Source organism: Salvelinus namaycush, chromosome 2 (genome assembly GCF_016432855.1).
Source record: "Salvelinus namaycush isolate Seneca chromosome 2, SaNama_1.0, whole genome shotgun sequence".
In the NCBI taxonomy this organism is placed as follows: Eukaryota; Metazoa; Chordata; class Actinopteri; order Salmoniformes; family Salmonidae; genus Salvelinus; species Salvelinus namaycush.
The window spans coordinates 52,641,580-52,662,277 of NC_052308.1; the positions used below are offsets into that span (position 1 = coordinate 52,641,580).

Below are 20,698 nucleotides of genomic sequence, written 5' to 3' on the forward strand. Positions count from 1 at the left end.
GACTGCGTGGCCACACACGCCTCCAACTCAATCATCAAGTTTGCAGACGACACAACAGTAGTAGGCCGGATTACTAACAATGACGAGACAGCCTACAGGGAGGAGGTGAGGGTGCCAGGAAAATAACCTCTCACCCAACGTCAACAAAACAAAGGAGCTGATCGTGGACTTCAGGAAACAGCAGAGGGAGAACCCCCTATCCACATCGATGGGACCGCAGTGGAGAAGGTGGAAAGCTTCAAGTTCCTCAGCGTACACATCTATGACAATCTGAAATGGTCCACCTACACAGGCACAACAGCACCTCTTCAACCTCAGGAGGCTGAAGAAATGTGGCTTGGCACCTAAAACCCTTACAAATCTTTACAGATGCACAATTGAGAGCATCCTGTCGGGCTGTATCACTGCCTGGTATGGCAACTGCACCGCCCACAACCGCAGGGCTCTCCAGAGGGTGGTGCGGTCTGCCCAACGCATCATTGGGTGCAAACTACCTGCCCTCCAGGACACTTACAGCACCCAATGTCACAGGAAGGCCAAAAAGATAATCAAGGACAACAACCACCCGAGCCACTGCCTGTTCACCCCGCTATCATCCAGAAGGTGAGGTCTGTACAGGTGCATCAAAGCTGGGACCGAGAGACTGAAAAACAGCTTCTATCTCAAGGCCATCAGACTGTTAAATAGCCATCACTAGCACATTAGAGGCTGCGGCCCTATATACATAGACTTAAAATCACTGTCCACTTTAATAATGGAACACTAGTCAACTTAATAATGTTCACATATTTTGCATTACTCATCTCATATGTATATACTGCATACTATTCTACTGTATCTTGGTCTATGCCACTCTGACATTGCTCGTCCAAATATTTATATATTCTCAATTCCATTCCTTTACTTTAGATTTGTGTGTATTGTGTGAATTGCTGTGAAATTGTTAGATATTACTTTTGTTAGATATTACTGCACTGTTGGAGCTGGAAACACAAACATTTCGCTATAACATCTGCTAAACACGGTGTTGGTGACCAATACAATTTGATTTGATTTGATTTAGCTATGTCTTCTTGAATTTCCCATTGCATGCAATTCAGCTTTTAGCTCCCATATATACCGAAATAAAACCAAATTAAACATTACTGCAGATTCATTTTCACAATGTCAACATAAATGATGTAATAAGAAATTAAATTATTATGTAATTCAGTCCAAATAAGTTCCTTATTGAGATACAAGACATCTCGACTTTACCATAAAGTATATGTTTTGAACAGTAGATGGCAGAAGTACACTGTCTTAAATACCCAGCGGTGTATTTCAAATCAATGTCTTGTGTGTGTGAAATTAAATAATAATATAATTGACTATGATGCAGTATAGTCATATTTCTCCACACTAAAAACTTCTCCCTATAGGATGCCAATTGGTTGACAAACCATTTAATATAATTCATATTATTCTTATCAATAAGACTCTAAAACAAAGTTATATCAGTTTGTCGACTGTCGACTTTTGATCACACATTGCCCCTTGCGGCATGGAGTTTATACCTGTATTCCTTTACCTACCTCTATCTTCTCCTTTTATAAGACGATATATCAGTAAGATACATGCAAATACTATATCATGCTCCCACAAATACACTAAATTCACAAAGCAGAAATGAAGAATTGTATCACTTTTCAGGAGATCATGTATTTCAGACGATTGAAACCAGATTAGTAAAAAAATCGTAAACATTTACAGTGCGATGGACATATGAAGTCTATTATAATAGGTTCATATTATACCCGTCTATTACCATTACAGCTACTTGTAATATTAAAGACAACTGCAGAAGATCACTGAATGGCAGAGGGGTGTAGTGTACGTTACCTTTTATCGCTATAATATTTTTTGTTGCAAGACTAGACGTACTATGGTGTGTGGATAGTTGAAGTAGCTATTGCTAATGCAGGTTTAACTTAGTAGGAGCCCTGAGCTGAGCTCAAGAGCCGGTAAGATTACCATGGAGCATTCCATGACATTTTCACATGCAAATAGCACTTGATTACTATGATATACCAAAGCCATAAATCATTAGGTCCTTAGCTTTTGTGTGTGGCTATGATACAGTTGTACTCATCTTAAACCATATTCCGCAAAGTAATTACAATTTCAAACAATGAAAATACTGCAACAAAAACAAAAAGTGGATGAAATATATTCTCTCTAAGAATTACAATGTTTTAAATGTACATCATGTTGACACAATTATTGCACTTCATACACAATGGGGAAAAATACATAAGTAGCCTTTATACATGTACTGTATATACTTTAACATACAAAGACAACATATACAAAAGTCATAATTGATTTAACATTTTCGACATAAGAACAGTTGTTTAAGATTAGTGGGCAGTAAAGTGCAGTTGCCTTACAACACAAGCTAAAAGTTATTGGTCAACAAGTAGGCTAACTCTCATAGTTAATAGTTTAAATGCATTTATATTCGTTTGAGGTATATGTGACAGGATTACATACAAATATATTTAGATCTGATATTTTCTCTTTGTTATTTACAGAGCAGCAATAAAGGTCCAGAGTCTCTCTGGAGATTCAGGTCCAGAACTATTATCTTTCTGTAGTGAGGTCCAAATGATCTGTGTTTGAAGCCTGTTTTGGAGAAAATAACACATGGAATCAAATATAACATTTCACAACCTGCTAATAGATGTTTTCTTATTTTTGTGGAGTTGAATGTACCTTTTTATAGTTATATATTGTGTGTTTATATAACGGGTGCGCCTAATCCTGAATGCGGATTGGTTAAAACCACATTCTAGCTGGTGTCTATTCCACAAGTGTGTGTGTATGTTATTCATTTGAGATATGAGGTATATATCTATATATACAGTACCAGTCAAAAGTTTGGACACACCTACTCATTAAAGGGTTTCTCTTTATTTTTCCTATTTTCTACATTGTAGAATAATAGTGAAGACATCAAAACCGTTGCTCATGTTTCTTGGCCCAACCAAGTCTTTTAGTAGTGGTTTCTTCGCAGAAATTCAACAATGAAGGCCTGATTCACGCAATCTCCTCTGAACAGTTGATGTTGAGATCTGTTTGTTACTTGAACTCTGTGAAGCATTTATTTGGCTGCAATTTCTGAGGCTGGCAACTCTAATGCAGTTTTCCTCTGCAGCAGAGGTAACTCTGGGTCTTCCTTTCCTGTGGCGGTCCTCATGAGAGCCAGATTCATCATAGCGCTTGATGGTTTTTGCGACTGCACTTGAAGAAACTTTCAAAGTTCTTGAAACGTTCCAGATTGACTGAACTTCATGTCTTAAAGTAATGATGGACTGTCATTTCTCTTTTCTTATTTGAGCTGTTCTTGCCATTATAAGGACTTGGTCTTTTACCAAATTGGGCTATCGTCTGTATACCACCGCTACCTTGTCACACCACAACTGATTGGTTCAAACACATTAAGAAGGAAAGAAATTCCACAAATTCACTTTTAACAAGGCACAGCTGTTAATTGAAATGCATTCCAGGTGACTACCTCATGAAGCTGGTTGAGAGAATGCCAAGAGTGTGCAAAGCTGTCATCAAGGCAAAGGGTGGCTACTTTGAAGAACATTGTTACTACGTGATTCCATATGTGTTATTTCATAGTTTTGATGTCTTCACTATTATTTTTGACTGGTCCTATATATATACATATATTGTCTTTACTCTGATTTACAGTGCATTCGGAAGGTATTCAGACCCTAAGACTTTTCCCCAAAAAATTACATTACAGCCTTGTTCTAAAATATATTCAATTATTTTTTTCTATCATCAATCTACACACAATACACCATAATGACAAAGCAAAAACAGGTTTTTAGACATTTAAAAAAATCTACAAAAAATCCAACTGAAATATCACATTTACAAAAGTATTCAAACCATTTACTCAATACTTTGTTGAAGCACCTTTGGCAGCGATTACAGCCTTGAGTTTTCTTGGGTATGACACTACAAGCTTGGCACATATATATTTGGGGAGTTTCTCTCATTCCTCTCTGCAGATCCGCTCAGCCTTTGTCAGGTTGGTTGGGGAGCGTTGCAGCACAGGTATTTACAGGTCTTTCCGGGTTCATGTCCGGGCTCTGGCTGGGCCACTCAAGGACATTTAAAAACTTTTCCCGAAGCTACTCCTGTGTTCGTGGCTTTGTGCTTAGGGTTATTGTCCTGTTGGAAGGTGAACCTTCACCCCAGTCTGAGGTCCTAAGCGCTCTGGAGCATGTTTTCATCAAGGATCTCACTGTACTTTGCTCTGTTCATCTTTGCCTCGATCCTGACTAGTCTCCCAGTCCCTGCCGCTAATAAACATCCCCACAGCAAGATGCTGCCACCACCATCCTTCACCGTAGGGATGGTGCCAGGTTTCCTCCAGATGCGACGCTCGGCATTCGGGCCAAAGAGTATAATCTTGGTTTCATCAGACCAGAGAATCTTGTTTCTCATGGTCTGAGAGTCTTTAGGTGCCTTTTGGCAAATTCCAAACGGGCTGTCATGTGAATTTTACTGAGGAGTGGCTTCCGTCTGGCCACTCTACCATAAAGGCTTGAATGGTGGAGTGCTACAGAGATGGTTGTCCTTCTGGAAGGTTCTCCCATCTCCACAGAGGAACTCTAGAGCTCTGTCAAAGTGACCATCAGGTTCTTGGTCACCTCCCTGACCAAGGTCCGTCTCCCCCGATTGCTCAGTTTGGCCTGGCGGCCAGCTCTAGGAAGAGTCTTGGTCGTCCCAAACTTCTTCCATTTAAGAATGATGTAGGCCACTGTGTTCTTGGGGACCTTCAATGCTGCAGAAATATTTTGGTACCCTTCCACAGATCTGTGCCTCGACACAATCCTGTCTTGGAGCTCTACGGACAATTCCTTCGACCTCATGGCTTGGTTTTTGCTCTGACATGGACTGTCAACTGTGGGACCTTATATAGACAGGTGTGTGCCTTTCAAAATGATGTCCAATCAATTGAATTGACCACAGGTGGACTCCAATCAAGTTGTAAAAACATCTTAAGGATGATCAATGGAATCACGATTCACCTGAGCTTAATTTTGAGTCTCATAGCAAAGTGTCTGAATACTTATGTAAATAAGGTATTTCTGTTTTTTATTTTGAACATATTTTCAAAAATTTCTAGAAACCTGTTTTTGCTTTGTCATTATGGGGTATTGTGTGTAGATTGCTGATTATTATTAAAAACATGTATTCCATTTTAGAATAAGACTGTAAGGTAACAAAATGTGGAAAAGTCAATGGGTCTGAATACTTTCCGAAGGCACTGTAAGTTTCAGTATATGTATGATTTTGAGGTATATTCAAGAGTGAATGTTATTCTTACCTCATCGTCTAATGAAAGCCACAGGTAGTTCACGGTTGGGAACAAGCGTCCCCGAATGGATAGTTTCAACTGGTTCACTATCTGTCGCCACAATTTCATAATCTCTGACGACCTGATAGAAAGAGGGGAAAAAGGAGCAGTCATTAGATTATGAAGGGTATGTAAAAGGACAACCAGTATCAATTGAGGTAAGACTCACATGGTGACATAGAAAAGAAATTCAGGGTTAGCACACATTGCAGAACAAAGTCTTCAGAAAGTATTCATACCCCTTGACTTTTGTTGTGTTACAGCCTGAATTCAATATGAATATAATGACAAAGTGAAAACATGTTTTTCGAAAATTTTGCTAATATATTGAAAATTAAATACAGAAATATCTAATTTACATATGTATTCACACCCCTAAGTCAATGCATGTTTACATGTTTGTAACGGATTTCCTCCTCCTCTTCATCCGAAGAGGAGGAGCAGGGATTCGACCAAAACGCAGCGTTGTGAAATGACATATTATTTATTTTAAACAAGACAAAAAACGAACTATACTTGATAAACTACAAAACAAATAAACGACGTAGACAGACCTGGACATGCGAACTTACATACAACGAAGAACTCACGAACAGGAAAATGACTGCACAAAAGAACGAACGTACAAACAAACCGAGACAGTCCCGTGTGGCGCGACAAACACAAACACAGGAGACAACCACCCACAACAATCAATGTGAAAACACCTACCTTAATATGTCTCTCAATCAGAGGAAATGAAAACCACCTGCCTCTAATTGAGAGCCATATCAGGTCACCCTTTAACCAACATAGAAACACATAACATAGACTACCCACCCAAACTCACGCCCTGACCGTCAAACACATACAAAATAACAGAAAACCGGTCAGGAACGTGACATAACCCCCCCCTCAAGGTGCGTACTCCGAACGCACCACCAAAAGTCTAGGGGAGGGTCTGGGTGGGCGTCTGACCACGGTGGTGGCTCAGGCTCTGGGCGAGGTCCCCACCCCACCATAGTCAATCCCAGCTTATGTCTCCCCCTTCGAATGACCCCCCTCATTTTACACCCACTTAATTTAAAGGGTAACCTTAAGATAAGGGGCAGCACCGGGACAAGGGGCAGCACCGGGATAAGGTAGCTCAGGACAGAGAGATAGCTCAGGACAGAGAGGTAGGTCAGGATAGAGAGGTAGCTCAGGATAGAGGGGCAACTCCGGACTGAAGGGCAGCTCCGGACAGAGAGACAGCTCTGGACTGAGGGGCAGTTCTGGATAAATAGCAGCTCTGGGCTGAGGGGCAGCTCATGGCTGGCTGACGGCTCTGGACGCTCATGGCTGGCTGACGGCTCTGGACGCTCATGGCTGGCTGACGGCTCTGGACGCTCATGGCTGGCTGACGGCTCTGGACGCTCATGGCTGGCTGACGGCTCTGGACGCTCATGGCTGGCTGACGGCTCTGGACGCTCATGGCTCACTGACGGCTCTGGACGCTCATGGCTGGCTGACGGCTCTGGACGCTCATGGCTGGCTGACGGCTCTGGACGCTCATGGCTGGCTGACGGCTCTGGACGCTCATGGCTGGCTGACGGCTCTGGACGCTCATGGCTGGCTGACGGCTCTGGACGCTCATGGCTGGCTGACGGCTCTGGACGCTCATGGCTGGCTGACGGCTCTGGACGCTCATGGCTCACTGACGGCTCTGGACGCTCATGGCTGGCTGACGGCTCTGGACGCTCATGGCTGGCTGACGGCTCTGGACGCTCATGGCTGGCTGACGGCTCTGGACGCTCATGGCTGGCTGACGGCTCTGGACGCTCATGGCTGGCTGACGGCTCTGGACGCTCATGGCTGGCTGACGGCTCTGGACGCTCATGGCTGGCTGACGGCTCTGGACGCTCATGGCTCGCTGGCGGCTCTGGCAGATCCTGTCTGGTTGGCGGCTCTGGCAGATCCTGTCTGGTTGGCGGCTCTGGCAGATCCTGTCTGGTTGGCGGCTCTGGCAGATCCTGTCTGGTTGGCGGCTCTGGCAGATCCTGACTGACGAATGGCTCTAGCGGCTCCTGACTGACTAACGGCTCTGACGGCTCGGGACAGACGGGCGGCTCTAATGGCTCGGGACAGACGGATGGCTCAGACGGCGCTGGGGAGACGGATGGCTCGGATGGCGCTGGGGAGACGGATGGCTCAGATGGCGCTGGGGAGACGGATGGCTCAGATGGCGCTGGGGAGACGGATGGCTCAGATGGCGCTGGGGAGACGGATGGCTCAGATGGCACTGGGCAGACGGATGGCTCTGGCCGGATGAGGCGCACTGTAGGCCTGGTGCGTGGTGCCGGAACTGGAGGCACCGGGCTAAGGACACGCACCTTCAGGCTAGTGCGGGGAGCAGGGACAGGGCACACTGGACTCTCAAAACGCACTATGGACCTGGTGCGTGGTACCGGCACTGGTGGCACCGGGCTGAGGGCACGCACATCAGGACGAGTACGGGGAGAAGGAACAGTGTGTACAGGGCTCTGGAGACGCACAGGTGGCTTAGTGCGTGGTGCCGGAACTGGAGGCACTGGGCTGGAGACACGCACCATAGGGAGAGTGCGTGGAGGAGGAACAGGGCTCTGGAAGCGCACTGGAAGCCTGGTGCGTGGAGTAGGCACTGGTGGTACTGGGCTGGGGCGGGGAGGTGGCGCCGGAAATACCGGACCGTGCAGGCGTACTGGCTCCCTTGAGCATTGAGCCTGCCCAACCTTACCTGGTTGAATGCTCCCCGTTGCCCGACCAGTGCGGGGAGGTGGAATAACCCGCACCGGGCTATGTAGGCGAACCGGGGACACCATGCGTAAGGCTGGTGCCATGTAAGCCGGCCCGAGGAGACGTACTGGTGGCCAGATATGTAGGGCCGGCTTCATGACATCCGGCTCAATACTCAATCTAGCCCTACCAGTGCGGGGAGGTGGAATAACCCGCACCGGGCTATGAACACGTACAGGAGACACCGTGCGCTCTACTGCGTAACACGGTGTCTGCCCGTACTCCCGCTCTCCACGGTTAGCCTGGGAAGTGGGCGCAGGTCTCCTACCTGCCCTTGGCCCACTACCTCTTAGCCCCCCCCCAAGAAATTTTTGGGGTTTCTTCGCGGGCTTCCTTGCTAGTCGCGTACCCACATAACTCCGGTTCCTCTCTCCGGTTGCCTCTGCTCTCCTAATCGCCTCCAGCTGTTCCCATGGGAGGCGATCTCTTCCAGCTCGGATCTCTTCCCATGTGTAGCAACCCTTGCCGTCCAATACATCCTCCCATGTCCACGAGTCCTGGTTACTTTGTTGCGCTCCCCCACGCCGCTTGGTCGTATTATGGTGGGTGGTTCTGTAACGGATTTCCTCCTCCTCTTCATCCGAAGAGGAGGAGCAGGGATTCGACCAAAACGCAGCGTTGTGAAATGACATATTATTTATTTTAAACAAGACAAAAAACGAACTATACTTGATAAACTACAAAACAAATAAACGACGTAGACAGACCTGGACATGCGAACTTACATACAACGAAGAACTCACGAACAGGAAAATGACTACACAAAAGAACGAACGTACAAACAAACCGAGACAGTCCCGTGTGGCGCGACAAACACAAACACAGGAGACAACCACCCACAACAATCAATGTGAAAACACCTACCTTAATATGGCTCTCAATCAGAGGAAATGAAAACCACCTGCCTCTAATTGAGAGCCATATCAGGTCACCCTTTAACCAACATAGAAACACATAACATAGACTACCCACCCAAACTCACGCCCTGACCGTCAAACACATACAAAATAACAGAAAACCGGTCAGGAACGTGACAATGTTAAAATCACAGTTGGCAGCAGTTACAGCTGTGAGTCTTTCTGGGTAAGTCTCTACAAGCTTTGCACACCAGTATTGTACAATATTTGCACATTGTTATTTTAAAAATTATTCAAGCTCTGTTATTTTTATTCTTTAAGATCTGTCTAGTTGGTTGTTGATCATTGCTAGACAGCCATTTTCAAGTCTTGCCATAGATTCTCAAGCCGGTTTAAGTCAAAACTGTCACTAGGCCACTTAAGAACATTCAATGTCATCTTGGTAAGCAACTCCAGTGTATATTTGTCCTTATGTTTTAGGTTATTGTCCTGCTGAAAGGTGAATTTGTCTCCCTGTGTCTGTTAGAAAGAACACTGAACCAGGTTTTCCTCTAGGTTTTTACCTGTGCTTAGCTCTATTCTGTTTATTTTTATCCTAAAACAACTCTAGTCCATGCCGATAGCAAGCATACCCATAACATGACGCAGTCACCACCATGCTTGAAAATATGAAGAGTGGTACTCAGTGGTGTTGGATTTTTCCCAAACATAACGTTTTGTATTCAGGACATAAAGTTAATTTCTTTGCCACGTTTTGCAGTTTTACTTTAGTGCCTTATTGCAAACAGGATGTGGTAGTCAGATGAGGTAGTCATAAAAAAAGGATGTTCAAAACTATGATTGCACACAGAGTGAGTCCATGCAACTTATTATGTGACTTGTTAAGCAGACGTTTACTCCTGAACTTATTTAAGCTTGCCATAACAAAGGGGTTGAAAACTTATTGAGGCATTTCACCTTTTCATTTTTTAATTAATTTGTAACCATTTCTAAAAACATAATTATTGGGGTATTGTATGTAGGCTAGTGACACAAAATATCAATTGAATCCATTTTCAATTCAGGCTAGAACACAACGTATGTGAAAAGGGACTGTACACATTGAAACCTGACGCAGGAAGACGGAGTAATATGCTGTATATCGCCCACAAGTGTTAAGCACTACCTGCGGTAATACTACAATGTTGGCAACTTGGTGGCCACTTTGGGGGCACAGGAGGTTGTTCTTACCCAGCAGAGTGCCAACTGCAGCTGTAGCTCTGCCAGACGCCGCCCAATGCACATCCTCTTCCCAATACCAAACGGCACATGGGCAAAGGGGTTGATGGTACTGCTCTCTTTTAGCCAACGCTCTGGCTTAAACCGGCTGCTGTCGTCAAAGTATTCCTCATTGGCACCCTGAGCATGGCTGTTGATCATCAACACTGTCTGCAAATGAAAAATAAAGATCTTGATTAGACATCCATCAACTGTTAAATGATCCGAGACTGTAATCGCCCCAACATGAACTCTTAAATGATGGAATTTGAAGTAATCCATTTACCCCCTTGGGAATGGAGTAATCCCCCAACACAGTGTCTTTGTCTAAGGTCCGACTCGTGAAGGGAACTGACGGCGATAACCTGCAGGAATTTGAAAAAAGGGTTTGGAAATATAGTGTTGAAGCAGGAGGATACATAAGCTCTTTAGGATCAGTTAAACATACTCAAACCTTTTTTTAAAGGCAAGTTGAAAGGAAAATAGCTAATCTGTCAAACTTCATAAACATTCTCTGTGTGAGTTTCTGCATTAAACTCAAAAAACACTTATAAATCGAAATGTCTGCATATTAAAAAGAAGACCGATTTTGGTTTGTAACGCTAAAATGTTTTTCATTCAACTCGCCAAATTGAGCCCCGTTTCAAATGATCACTCTTTGAGAATAACTTTTCTAGACGCGAGATGCGCATCACTTCACAGTGCCAATTTTTTTCATTATAAAAAATATTCTGCTCTATTTTATTCTGATATATCACATAGTTTTTTTTACTATAAATTAGGTGTGTGCTGAATGTGATAAGGGTTTGGGAAATAAAAGTGTATTGTCTGCAAATTTAACAAAACAAGGCTATGCCTTTACACAGTAATAGGCTTCTCCACTGCCGAGGTTACTTCCTTTTTGAAGATTGTGTTCCACGATATAATATAACTAGTTGACTGGTTTCAATAAATCAGTCTTAAATGGCACTTGTTTTTTTATTGACTGAATATATATTGTGCAATTTAGAAATTAGGATTTGTTATCTGTAATGGTTATGATAAAATATATATATTTTTTAATTAGAGTACTCAAGTTCAATATAATTTATTAAGGCAGAACATAAGAAATAAATGAATAAATATGGATTCCCCCTGTGAAGAAACAGTGCAGAATTGCAGGAAATGGTCAAAAAAATTGCAACAACAAATGTTTTATTTATTTTTGTGTTTCATTCAAATTATTATTGTTTTTTTTGCACACCTACTTCCAGACAAAGTCAAGCGCCCATGCCTCAACTAATTTGTTTTGGACTTGTGTACCGGTTTGAATGACATACAGTACACGATGACTGCAGTGTTATTGTTTTTGCGTCACATCCCAGTAGAATGTCTTACTGTACCTCATGGATTCCTTGAGGCAGGCCTTGATGTAGGGCATTCTCTGGAGGTGCTTGGCACTGGGAGTCTGACTAGCAGGCAGAACCTCTCTGATTTCTTGGAGCAGCTTCTTCTGAACGCAAGGGTTACGGGAGAGGTTGAAAATAGCCCACAGCATGCTGTTGGCAGTCTAGAAAACATCAACAGAGGAAGAGAGAGAGAGAGAGAGAGAGAGGGTGAGAGGGAGAGGGAGAGGGGAGAGTTGTCAGACTCATTCAGAGAGATACTATAAACTGCATTCCATAGAGGGGGTCCTACAGTAAATGTAGCTGAGGAATGTGAGGGGTTCCTCAAGGGTTGTTTCTGTCACATCTGGACTGCAGACCAGATTACCTCAGCCTTTGAACCACTACTATTGCAGTTTGCACCTGTTTGTTTCTTCTCTCACGGGGAGGGAATACCACTTCAAGTGTAGCGTAAATAAGTTAAAACAATGTATGGGAGCAAGAAATTAAGTAAGGTGGAAAGTCATCAACAATAAAGGATGGAGTGTCATGTTTTCCCCTCTTATTTTTCGGAAAATAGAAGAGCAAAATAGGCGCTGGTGCAAGTGAATGATAAATCTGGCCCTGTTCTTGTTTGTACGACCGAGATTCGAACCCGGGTCCCGCTAAGCGAAAATCTAGGCCTAAAGCAAGTCTTCAGGTGACAAGCAATGTAACTCATCACAGTTCACTGGGAAAAAATTTGAGGACTATCACACTTCAGTGTTGTGACGCTAAACGATTAGCAAGGATACCCATCATGCAAGTGTGGTTATCCTTGCTAATCACTTAGCGCCACAAACCATCTCTGTTACATTTGTCAACTGATCCTTACCGTCTCCACTCCTCCGATCTGGAGCTCTGTGATGGCGGCGTACAGCTCTTTCTTGGACAGCTGACTGTGGCGGTAGATGTCACACAGGAAGTCGTCACTGGGCCCTGTTGCCCCTGCATGGCGCTTTATCTTCTTGTCTATGTAGACTTTGGCTGCGGACAACAACAAGAGACAAACGCAAAATAATTAACTGAAAGATATTTTTGAAAAAGCTAGGTAACAATGACTGCATATAGTCCATTTTTAAAGCCATTCTAAATGGTCAACTTTATTCACCAAAACATGGATTCTATTTGTGAAAAGCTGTAACCAGTCATAAACAATGATAATTGTAAACTTCTACAAACAAGTAATCGATATTTAACAAGCCATAAAATGCCCTCACTTCCACTCCCTATTGCTACTTTCAAAAGCCCTCAACCATCTTTTATCTACTGAACCTGGCCACGAGGACAACATACACGGCCACTGTTTATAAATTTTTTAAATTTAACCTTTATTTAACTAGGCAAGTCAGTTAAGAACAAATTCTTAATTACAATGACGTATAGGAGGGGAATGAGCGTTGAGCCCCCTTAAATGCAACAAAAATCAAAATAATGCTAATTTAACCATTCTCCTTTTTATTTGAAATGCTATTTCGAACTGCTACAGTGGTAAAAGCTTTTTTCCAAATCAGTGGAACCCAAGACTGTTCCCAGGGCAGGCCTGGTTGATTTGGCATCGGGGACAATTTTAGGATTTTAGCTAACCCTAACCTTTTTTCTAACCTTAACCTAATTCTGCTAACATGCTACGTTAATTCTCCTAACCTGTCATGTTAACTATCCTAACCTGCTGTGTAAGTACTCTTAACCTGCTATGAAAAGTCACTTCTGCAAGTCAAAACTGGCGGACCTGCCCTGAGAGCAGTATGAGTATCCACTAATGCAATACAGCCCACCTCTGTGGTTTAAAAAGGAAAATCACATTGTGGCTGCACTTGTCATCCCGTGACAGTCCTGTATTCAGCCCCTTTTCATGTGTTCCGACTTTTCTTTTTACAAGAAGGTTGTTTTGTCAGCAAGGAGTATCAATTAATTCAGGCTACAAGAGTGAAGTTCTAATGACGATCGCCAAATGTCATTACACTTTGTGTTTTTGATTGGATGCACACACACACACACACACACACACACACACACACACACACACACACACACACACACACACACACACACACACACACACACACACACACACACACACACACACACACACACACAATAGAGCCCCCCCCCCCCCCCCCCCCCCCCCCCCCCCCCCCCCCCCCCCCCCACCTGTGTATATACATATATGTGTGTGTAAGAGAGGGTGGACAGGTGCCTACAAACCTACACCGCCAAGCAAGCAGCACAACAAACGATCTGTAGCAAGGCCCTGAGCCAACATTCCACTCCCACTTCTCCTCCTCCCCTCCATCCCTGTGCCCGCTACTACAAATATTTGGCAGTGTTCTCCCACGTAGGTCATCCGGTTTACTACAACTCTGATTGTGTTGTGTAAGAGGGGGAGAGCCAAGTGCATGGATCGCAGACAGTGGTGTAAAATACTTAAGTAAACATACTTTAAAGCACTACTAAAGTACTTGTTGGGGGTATCTGTACTTTACTATTTATATTTGACAACTTTTACTTCACTGTATTCATAAATAAAAAAATGTACCTTTTACTCCATACATTTTCCGTGACACCCAAAAGTACTGGTTACATTTTGAACACTTAGCAGGACAGGAAAATGATCCAATTCACTGCCTCTGATCTGGCAGACTCAATGCATAATTTGTAAATTTATGCTGTTGGAGTGTGCCCCTGGCTATTTGTACATTTTAAAAACAAGAAAATGATGCTGTCTGCTTTGCTTAATATAAGGAATTTGAAATGACTTTTACATTTTGATACTTAAGTATATTTTAGCAATTACATTTACTTTGATACTTAAGTATATTTAGACCCAAATACTTTTAGACTTTTCCTCAAGTAGTATTTTACTGGGTGACTTTTACTTGAGTAGTTTTCTATTAAAGTATCTATACTTTTACTCAAATATCACAATTGGGTATTTTTTCCACCACTGATCGCAGAGGCACCCGGTTCATATCTCTCTCTTTCCTATCACCTGACTGAAAATTTGCTCAAAGCGGTTCTTGGGTAATACGTCATCTGGACACGCTGCGGGTGGAGGGATTGGGGGGTGTCGAGAGAGAGGTTGGAAGTGAACGTGGCAGGCATTGAGGTTTCATCAGAGGGAGAGAGGACATGGAGAGGTTACTTAGAGGGAGGGCAGTTGGAAGTGACTAGGGGGGATGCTTTAGCGGTGGTTGGGAGCGATGTGGTTGCTTTAGCGGTGGTTGGGAGCGAGATCAGGGGGCATTGAGGTTTTAGGGTGAGAGAGTGGACATGGAGGGGAGGTTTCTTTAGAGGGATGGGGAGGGGACCGAGAGTCGGGGGGCATTGTAGGAGGAGTTTTTACCTGTGCTGAATATACGGTCCCAAGCCGTGGTGTGGTCCTGCCATGTTTTGGTGTTCAGTTTTTTGTGGAGCTCCACTGGCGTGACCATCATGGCGCCAAATGTGCTCATCATCTACACATCCACAGAGAGAGAGAGAGGGGAAGAGAGAGAGATACTTTAAATGTAACAATCAAATAAAGACATACAGTACATGACAATGTAACAATTTATCGTTGCAACCAGTCATTTTCAAAGTCTACCTCCATTGTTTCAATATCAACTTATAGCACAGGACCATGGTTACCCTAACAAAATGTTGTTTAAAAGACGTTGTAAATACATGCATGTCTCCTGGCTGCTGAAGATATTTGTTTGCCCCAGTAAATTCCTGCCTGCCCAGGGACCAGTTTCAGATAGTCTATTGACTCATCAGTAACTGTAGCAGTGGTGATTAGCACACTCACTAAAGTGAACTCAGTGAACTGCACTCTATCTATAGGCTCAGAGCGATATCGCAATATAGCTCTGTCACAAAAAGATCACTAAAATCATCCCCAAGCCAGGGGTCTTCAGCTGCACCCACAATACCTGTATCACTATAGGCAAATAGTAACTGGATGTGTAAAATCAATGACCACTTACCGTCTTTATGGATGTGATAAAGGTCATAGCCTCCTCGTTGACATTGTCATCCAGAAGCCCAAAACGTTTGTCGTAGAGCACTAAGCAAATGGCTGTAATTAGATAATAAAACATTGAAAACATTAATTGAGTAACAACATGCATTAATGTATTATTTAATTTTTCCTCAGTAGCAAATCAATTATAATGTCCATTCATTCTAATAAGACCTTTACTTAATTTTGTTTTTAAAACAATTAAATTATCATTAGAATAATTCAAATGATTTAATACATCCACATTACATATAAGCAACAATCTTTATTGTAAATATGTATATCTAACTACAAATATGTTATTTATATTATAAACAATAGGCTACTTACTCTCCATTGACCATTTATTCAATTCGAAGTACAAGTCCTCAAATTGTCCATTGTCAGTCACTTGCCCAATTCTACTAACGAAATCGGCCAACACCTTCATTTTGGAGACAATAAAAAGTAATTATTTGATCAAATTCACCTTGAAATGTGCAGTTTTACCGCAGATAAATTATCTTACAAACCTGGTTTATTTTTCCATCAAGTTTCGCGACTTCTGTGGGTTTCATCAATTTCTGCTGAAACGCGCTTCTCACCCTCTGCCAGTCTTCCCCTTCCCTGAAAATCAGCAGGAAATCTATGAATTAGTAGGCTACATCTGTTAAAATAGATTATCTGTGTATTTCTGTTGAGCAAATAGCACGATATCATAGGAATACTGAAAAGTGCCACTTACAGAATAAGAAGTCCATATGCCTCGTCTCTTAAGTCTCGGTATGCTTTCCAGGGTTTGATCTCCAGACGCTGTGGATAAGCGCTCTCCTTTCTGTAGAGTGCCTCCACTAAGCAAGGTGCGCCAATATGGACCGATTCAAAGGAGCCGAGTTTCATCCGGAAAATCTTTCCGAATTTCTTATGGTAATCAATCTAAAAGGAAGAAATATCAGACACAAAACATTTAATCCACCAATAAAACAACTTTATTATCTATTATAATGAAATAAAATAAAACATCTGTCGAATTGTTTTTAGTTTTTATTCTTCATCTTATTATTCTTATCGTTATAATATATTTTTGTTATCATTTACCAATGCATTGTGTTGTCTTTGCAGCCCTCCTTTGCGTAGTAGTTCTATCAAACTGCCAAATAAGGGCCAGTTGGTGGGTCCAGGTATCGAGTCAAGGCTCTGAGTCTGCGAGGGAAGACTGTGTCGACAAGGCGCAACCAATGTAGCATCCTTCGGGTCCAGGACGCACACTGAAGATGTTGGCTTGAAGTGCTGCAAACCAACCGTTTTCTTTTTTAACAATTCGACTATCTGTGGTACCTTTTGGATTTGTGCTCTCATTCTCGTGCTGTGATAGGCAACAACAAAAAATACTGGGGCACTAATTAATTAATTTGCTTTGTTGGAAACTTGGAAGTTTCAGTGTTCTCGTTTCTTGGAACTGTGACGCCTACCACAATATATATACTCTTGACAGTGTTTATTCACAACCAATCAGGGATCGGGCTTGCATGGTGTGGCCGGCGAACCCACAACATTCATTTATGAATCCAAATTGTGAGGATCGCATGACCCCAGATAGATGCAGGAACTGCTCTTGCCTCATAATTTATAAATAAACATATCGGCCTAAACTGAAGGTGACGCAGTTCGCTTGAACCATCAGCAGTCACACTATGAGGGCATGTCAGCGATGAGGATGGCATGTTTTTGGATTTTGAAGTACCATGTTGTTGCCCTATAAAAGTGCTTACTCACTGAGTGTCATTTGCCATCGTAATAACCTTGAACATTGAGAAATGTTTGCTGGCGTGCTTAGGGGGAGCATGTGGGTTTTGTAATCCCCTAACACAGGAGCACACACATGGGTACAATCACAGTGCACACAAAACACAAACACACATGCATGACACTGATCAGTGGCGATTTTAGCATGTAAATCTTGGTGAGGCAAGCAAAGCCACTACACAACACAGCACTAAACAATACATGAATTGCTGTTAGGGCCTACATTAAGCTGTCCCAACAGCAGAGTCCCAACAGCAGTCCCAACACCTTACCACTGCTACACCTGGTTATCAGCAGAGCCCTGTCTGGCAGCGAAACAGTTAATTCAGCCTCATTTACCGCCTTTTAAAAAAACATAGCTGATATGGCTGACTTGCTTAAATGTGGTTTCTAATGACAATTAAGATGTACTTGCTATGGTATAAGGTGGTGACGACGAGCGGATAAGAGACATTCCGTAATTTCGATTAAGACATTAAATGAGAGCGCGACGACGGACGTAGTCAATATAACTATTTGTTCAGCACTTTTGAAATGTACAGCGACAGAATTCAGATCATGGGCCATTCTTACAGTGTTCTCCCTGTACACCAAGTCAGAACCATAGGATAAATAAAGGGGGCAAATAAGCAGACAATGAAAGCTCTTACAATATTTGATGATTACATATCTCTAAAACAGGTTATAGGCTACATGTACACCACCAAGTTGGAACAGTAGGTGAAATTAAGAGGTGAAAAAGACCAAATGACTCAGGTGAGGCACATTGAATGCTGTTTGGGTATTTGCATGTCAAAAAAGATACACGTCAAATAACACTATTTGACTCATTAAACAAGCTTTTATTTTGACACGTCAAATAACACAATTCTATTATAGAATGTTGTGTGTGCTGAATTTGCACATGCAAGCCAAGCACCACCACTACTATCAGTAGGACTGTCAAAGCTGTACAAAAAAAAGTCTGCCAACGATCACACACGAATGATGTGTTTACAATACTGCGTTGGTGAAAATAGACCAAATTATTAGTGTGAGGCACATGGGCTACTAACAGCATACTACACAACATACACTTAGTATTACTTTCTTAGCTACAGTATTACATATCTCCCTGGCATTTTACATCATTTATGCAGCAGCATACAAAACATTTTTTAAGGATTGTAAAAAAAAAAATCATTTTAGCCTTAAATGACATACCCAAATCTAACTGCCTTGTAGCTCAGGACCTGAAGCAGGGATATGCATATTCTTGATTCCATTTGAAAGGAAACACTTTGAAGTTTGTGGAAATGTGAAATTCATGTAGGAGAATATAACACATTAGATCTGGTAAAAGATAATACAAACATAAAAACCTGCATTTTTGTTTTTTGTTTTATCATCTTTGAAATGCAATAGAAAGGCCATAATATAATATTGCAGTTTAGGCGCAATTTAGATTTTGTCCACTAGATGACAGCAGTGTGTGCGCAAAGTTTCAGATTGATCCAGTGAAGCATTGTAATACTGGACAATATTTTGTGTCAAGTCTGCCCAAATGTGCCAAATTGGTCAATTGATACATTTTCTACTGAGCCTTGACATATACACTCACTTTCACACATCTAGATGGCCGGGCGGAGTCGGTGTGGAGCCAGAGACAGCAGGGGTTCAAACTGTAGAACCCAGTTCCTACATTTGAATATAAAAATTGATTTTATCAAACAAACTATGCTACATTTTATCTCTGGGACCCTCATGATGACAAATCAGAGCAAGATTACTGAATGTAAGTACATTCTTTACCTTCCGAGGTGAATGTAACAAACCAGTTGTTTTTTGTTGTTGTGCACTCTCCTCAAACAATAGCATGGTATTTTTTCCCTGTAATAGCTACTGTAAATTGGACAGTGCAGTTAGATTCACAAAAAAATGTAAGCTTTCTGCCCATATAAGACATGACTATGTCCTGGAAAGTTTGCTGTTACTTACAACTGTCATGCTAATCACATTAGTGCACATTAGCTCAACCGTTCCGGTATAGTGACACCGATCCCGTAGAGGTTTTAAACAGGAAGATGGTGAGGCAGTCCTTTGTGGGCAAATTTTGTCATCAAACTTTGTCATCAAAGTCTTGTATTTACGGTGGGAACTCAGGGAAAAAAGCACAGCCACTCCACTGAATAGCAGGCTAGTGATTGCTTTGCGGTGCTTGCAGTTAGCCACTGATTCCTTGTTGAATTAGCGATTTCCACCTTGTTGTGTAATGGGTCCATGTCCAATGGCCGATGAGCACTGATACGTTTTATCTATAATTTCTCTTCATTATTTCTCTTCGTATGAGAATTATTAAAAATGATTTGCCAGTAGATTGTCCACTTGACTCATTATGATGACTGCTAGCTAAGATTTTGAAAGTAAGATGTTGACATGATCAGTCCAATCAAATATAAGGTGATTTGAAATAATTTTATCTGTGGCCAATGGACCTTGAGCCTTCTTGGAAGGGCACTTATAATATAACTCTATGACAGGACCCAAAGGGCTGAAATGTTCAATGTCTACTCTTACTAAGAACTTAGACTTGGCCTGCAACTTAGTGTCCCCATGAGTCCCCATGAGTCCCCATGAGTGACAGAACACTGAGCAAATCAGGCACAAAGCTTCTATTTTCTGCAGGCTTGCTCCACCACCACAGAAAACACTGAGCTAGGCTGAAACACCTGCATTTTGGAGCTGCCTTACTCAAGAAAACAAAAAAGAGACCATGTTTGTATGTGGCTTTATTAACTCAATTATATATATATATTTTTTTTTACATAGTTTGCAAACTGATATGTGACACGTATTAATGCCAAAATGACATGCAAAACAGACAAGACCCCACCTTCCTTGAATGACAGGTCGCCACCGACACATGTATAGATATGGTGCATTCGGAAAGTATTCAGACTCCTTCACTTTTTCCACATTTTGTTACATAACACCCTTATTCTACAATAAATTGAATAAATGTTTTCCCTCAACAATCAACAATCAATACACAATACCATATAATGACAAAGAGAAAATAGTTTTGTAGATATTTTTGCAAATGTATAAAACAGAAATAGGTTATTTACATAAGTATTCACACACTTTGCTCGAAATTTAGCTTCCATTGATCATCCCTTAGATGTTTCTACAACTTGAT

General features: G+C 42.2%; 1 protein-coding gene across 1 annotated transcript; it reads right to left on the reverse strand.

Moving 5' to 3' along the window:
- Positions 1-2,193: 2,193 nt before the first annotated feature.
- Positions 2,194-17,220, reverse strand: LOC120064455 (1,25-dihydroxyvitamin D(3) 24-hydroxylase, mitochondrial-like). The gene is made up of 12 exons (XM_039015047.1): positions 16,813-17,220; positions 16,460-16,650; positions 16,248-16,341; positions 16,066-16,159; positions 15,701-15,792; positions 15,079-15,190; positions 12,568-12,719; positions 11,712-11,878; positions 10,616-10,694; positions 10,303-10,500; positions 5,393-5,504; positions 2,194-2,664 (listed from the first exon to the last, which is right to left on the reverse strand). Exons 1-11 carry the CDS (start codon positions 17,071-17,073, stop codon positions 5,394-5,396), a joined length of 1,551 nt encoding a protein of 516 aa, XP_038870975.1. The 5' UTR covers positions 17,074-17,220; the 3' UTR covers positions 2,194-2,664; position 5,393.
- Positions 17,221-20,698: the final 3,478 nt, after the last annotated feature.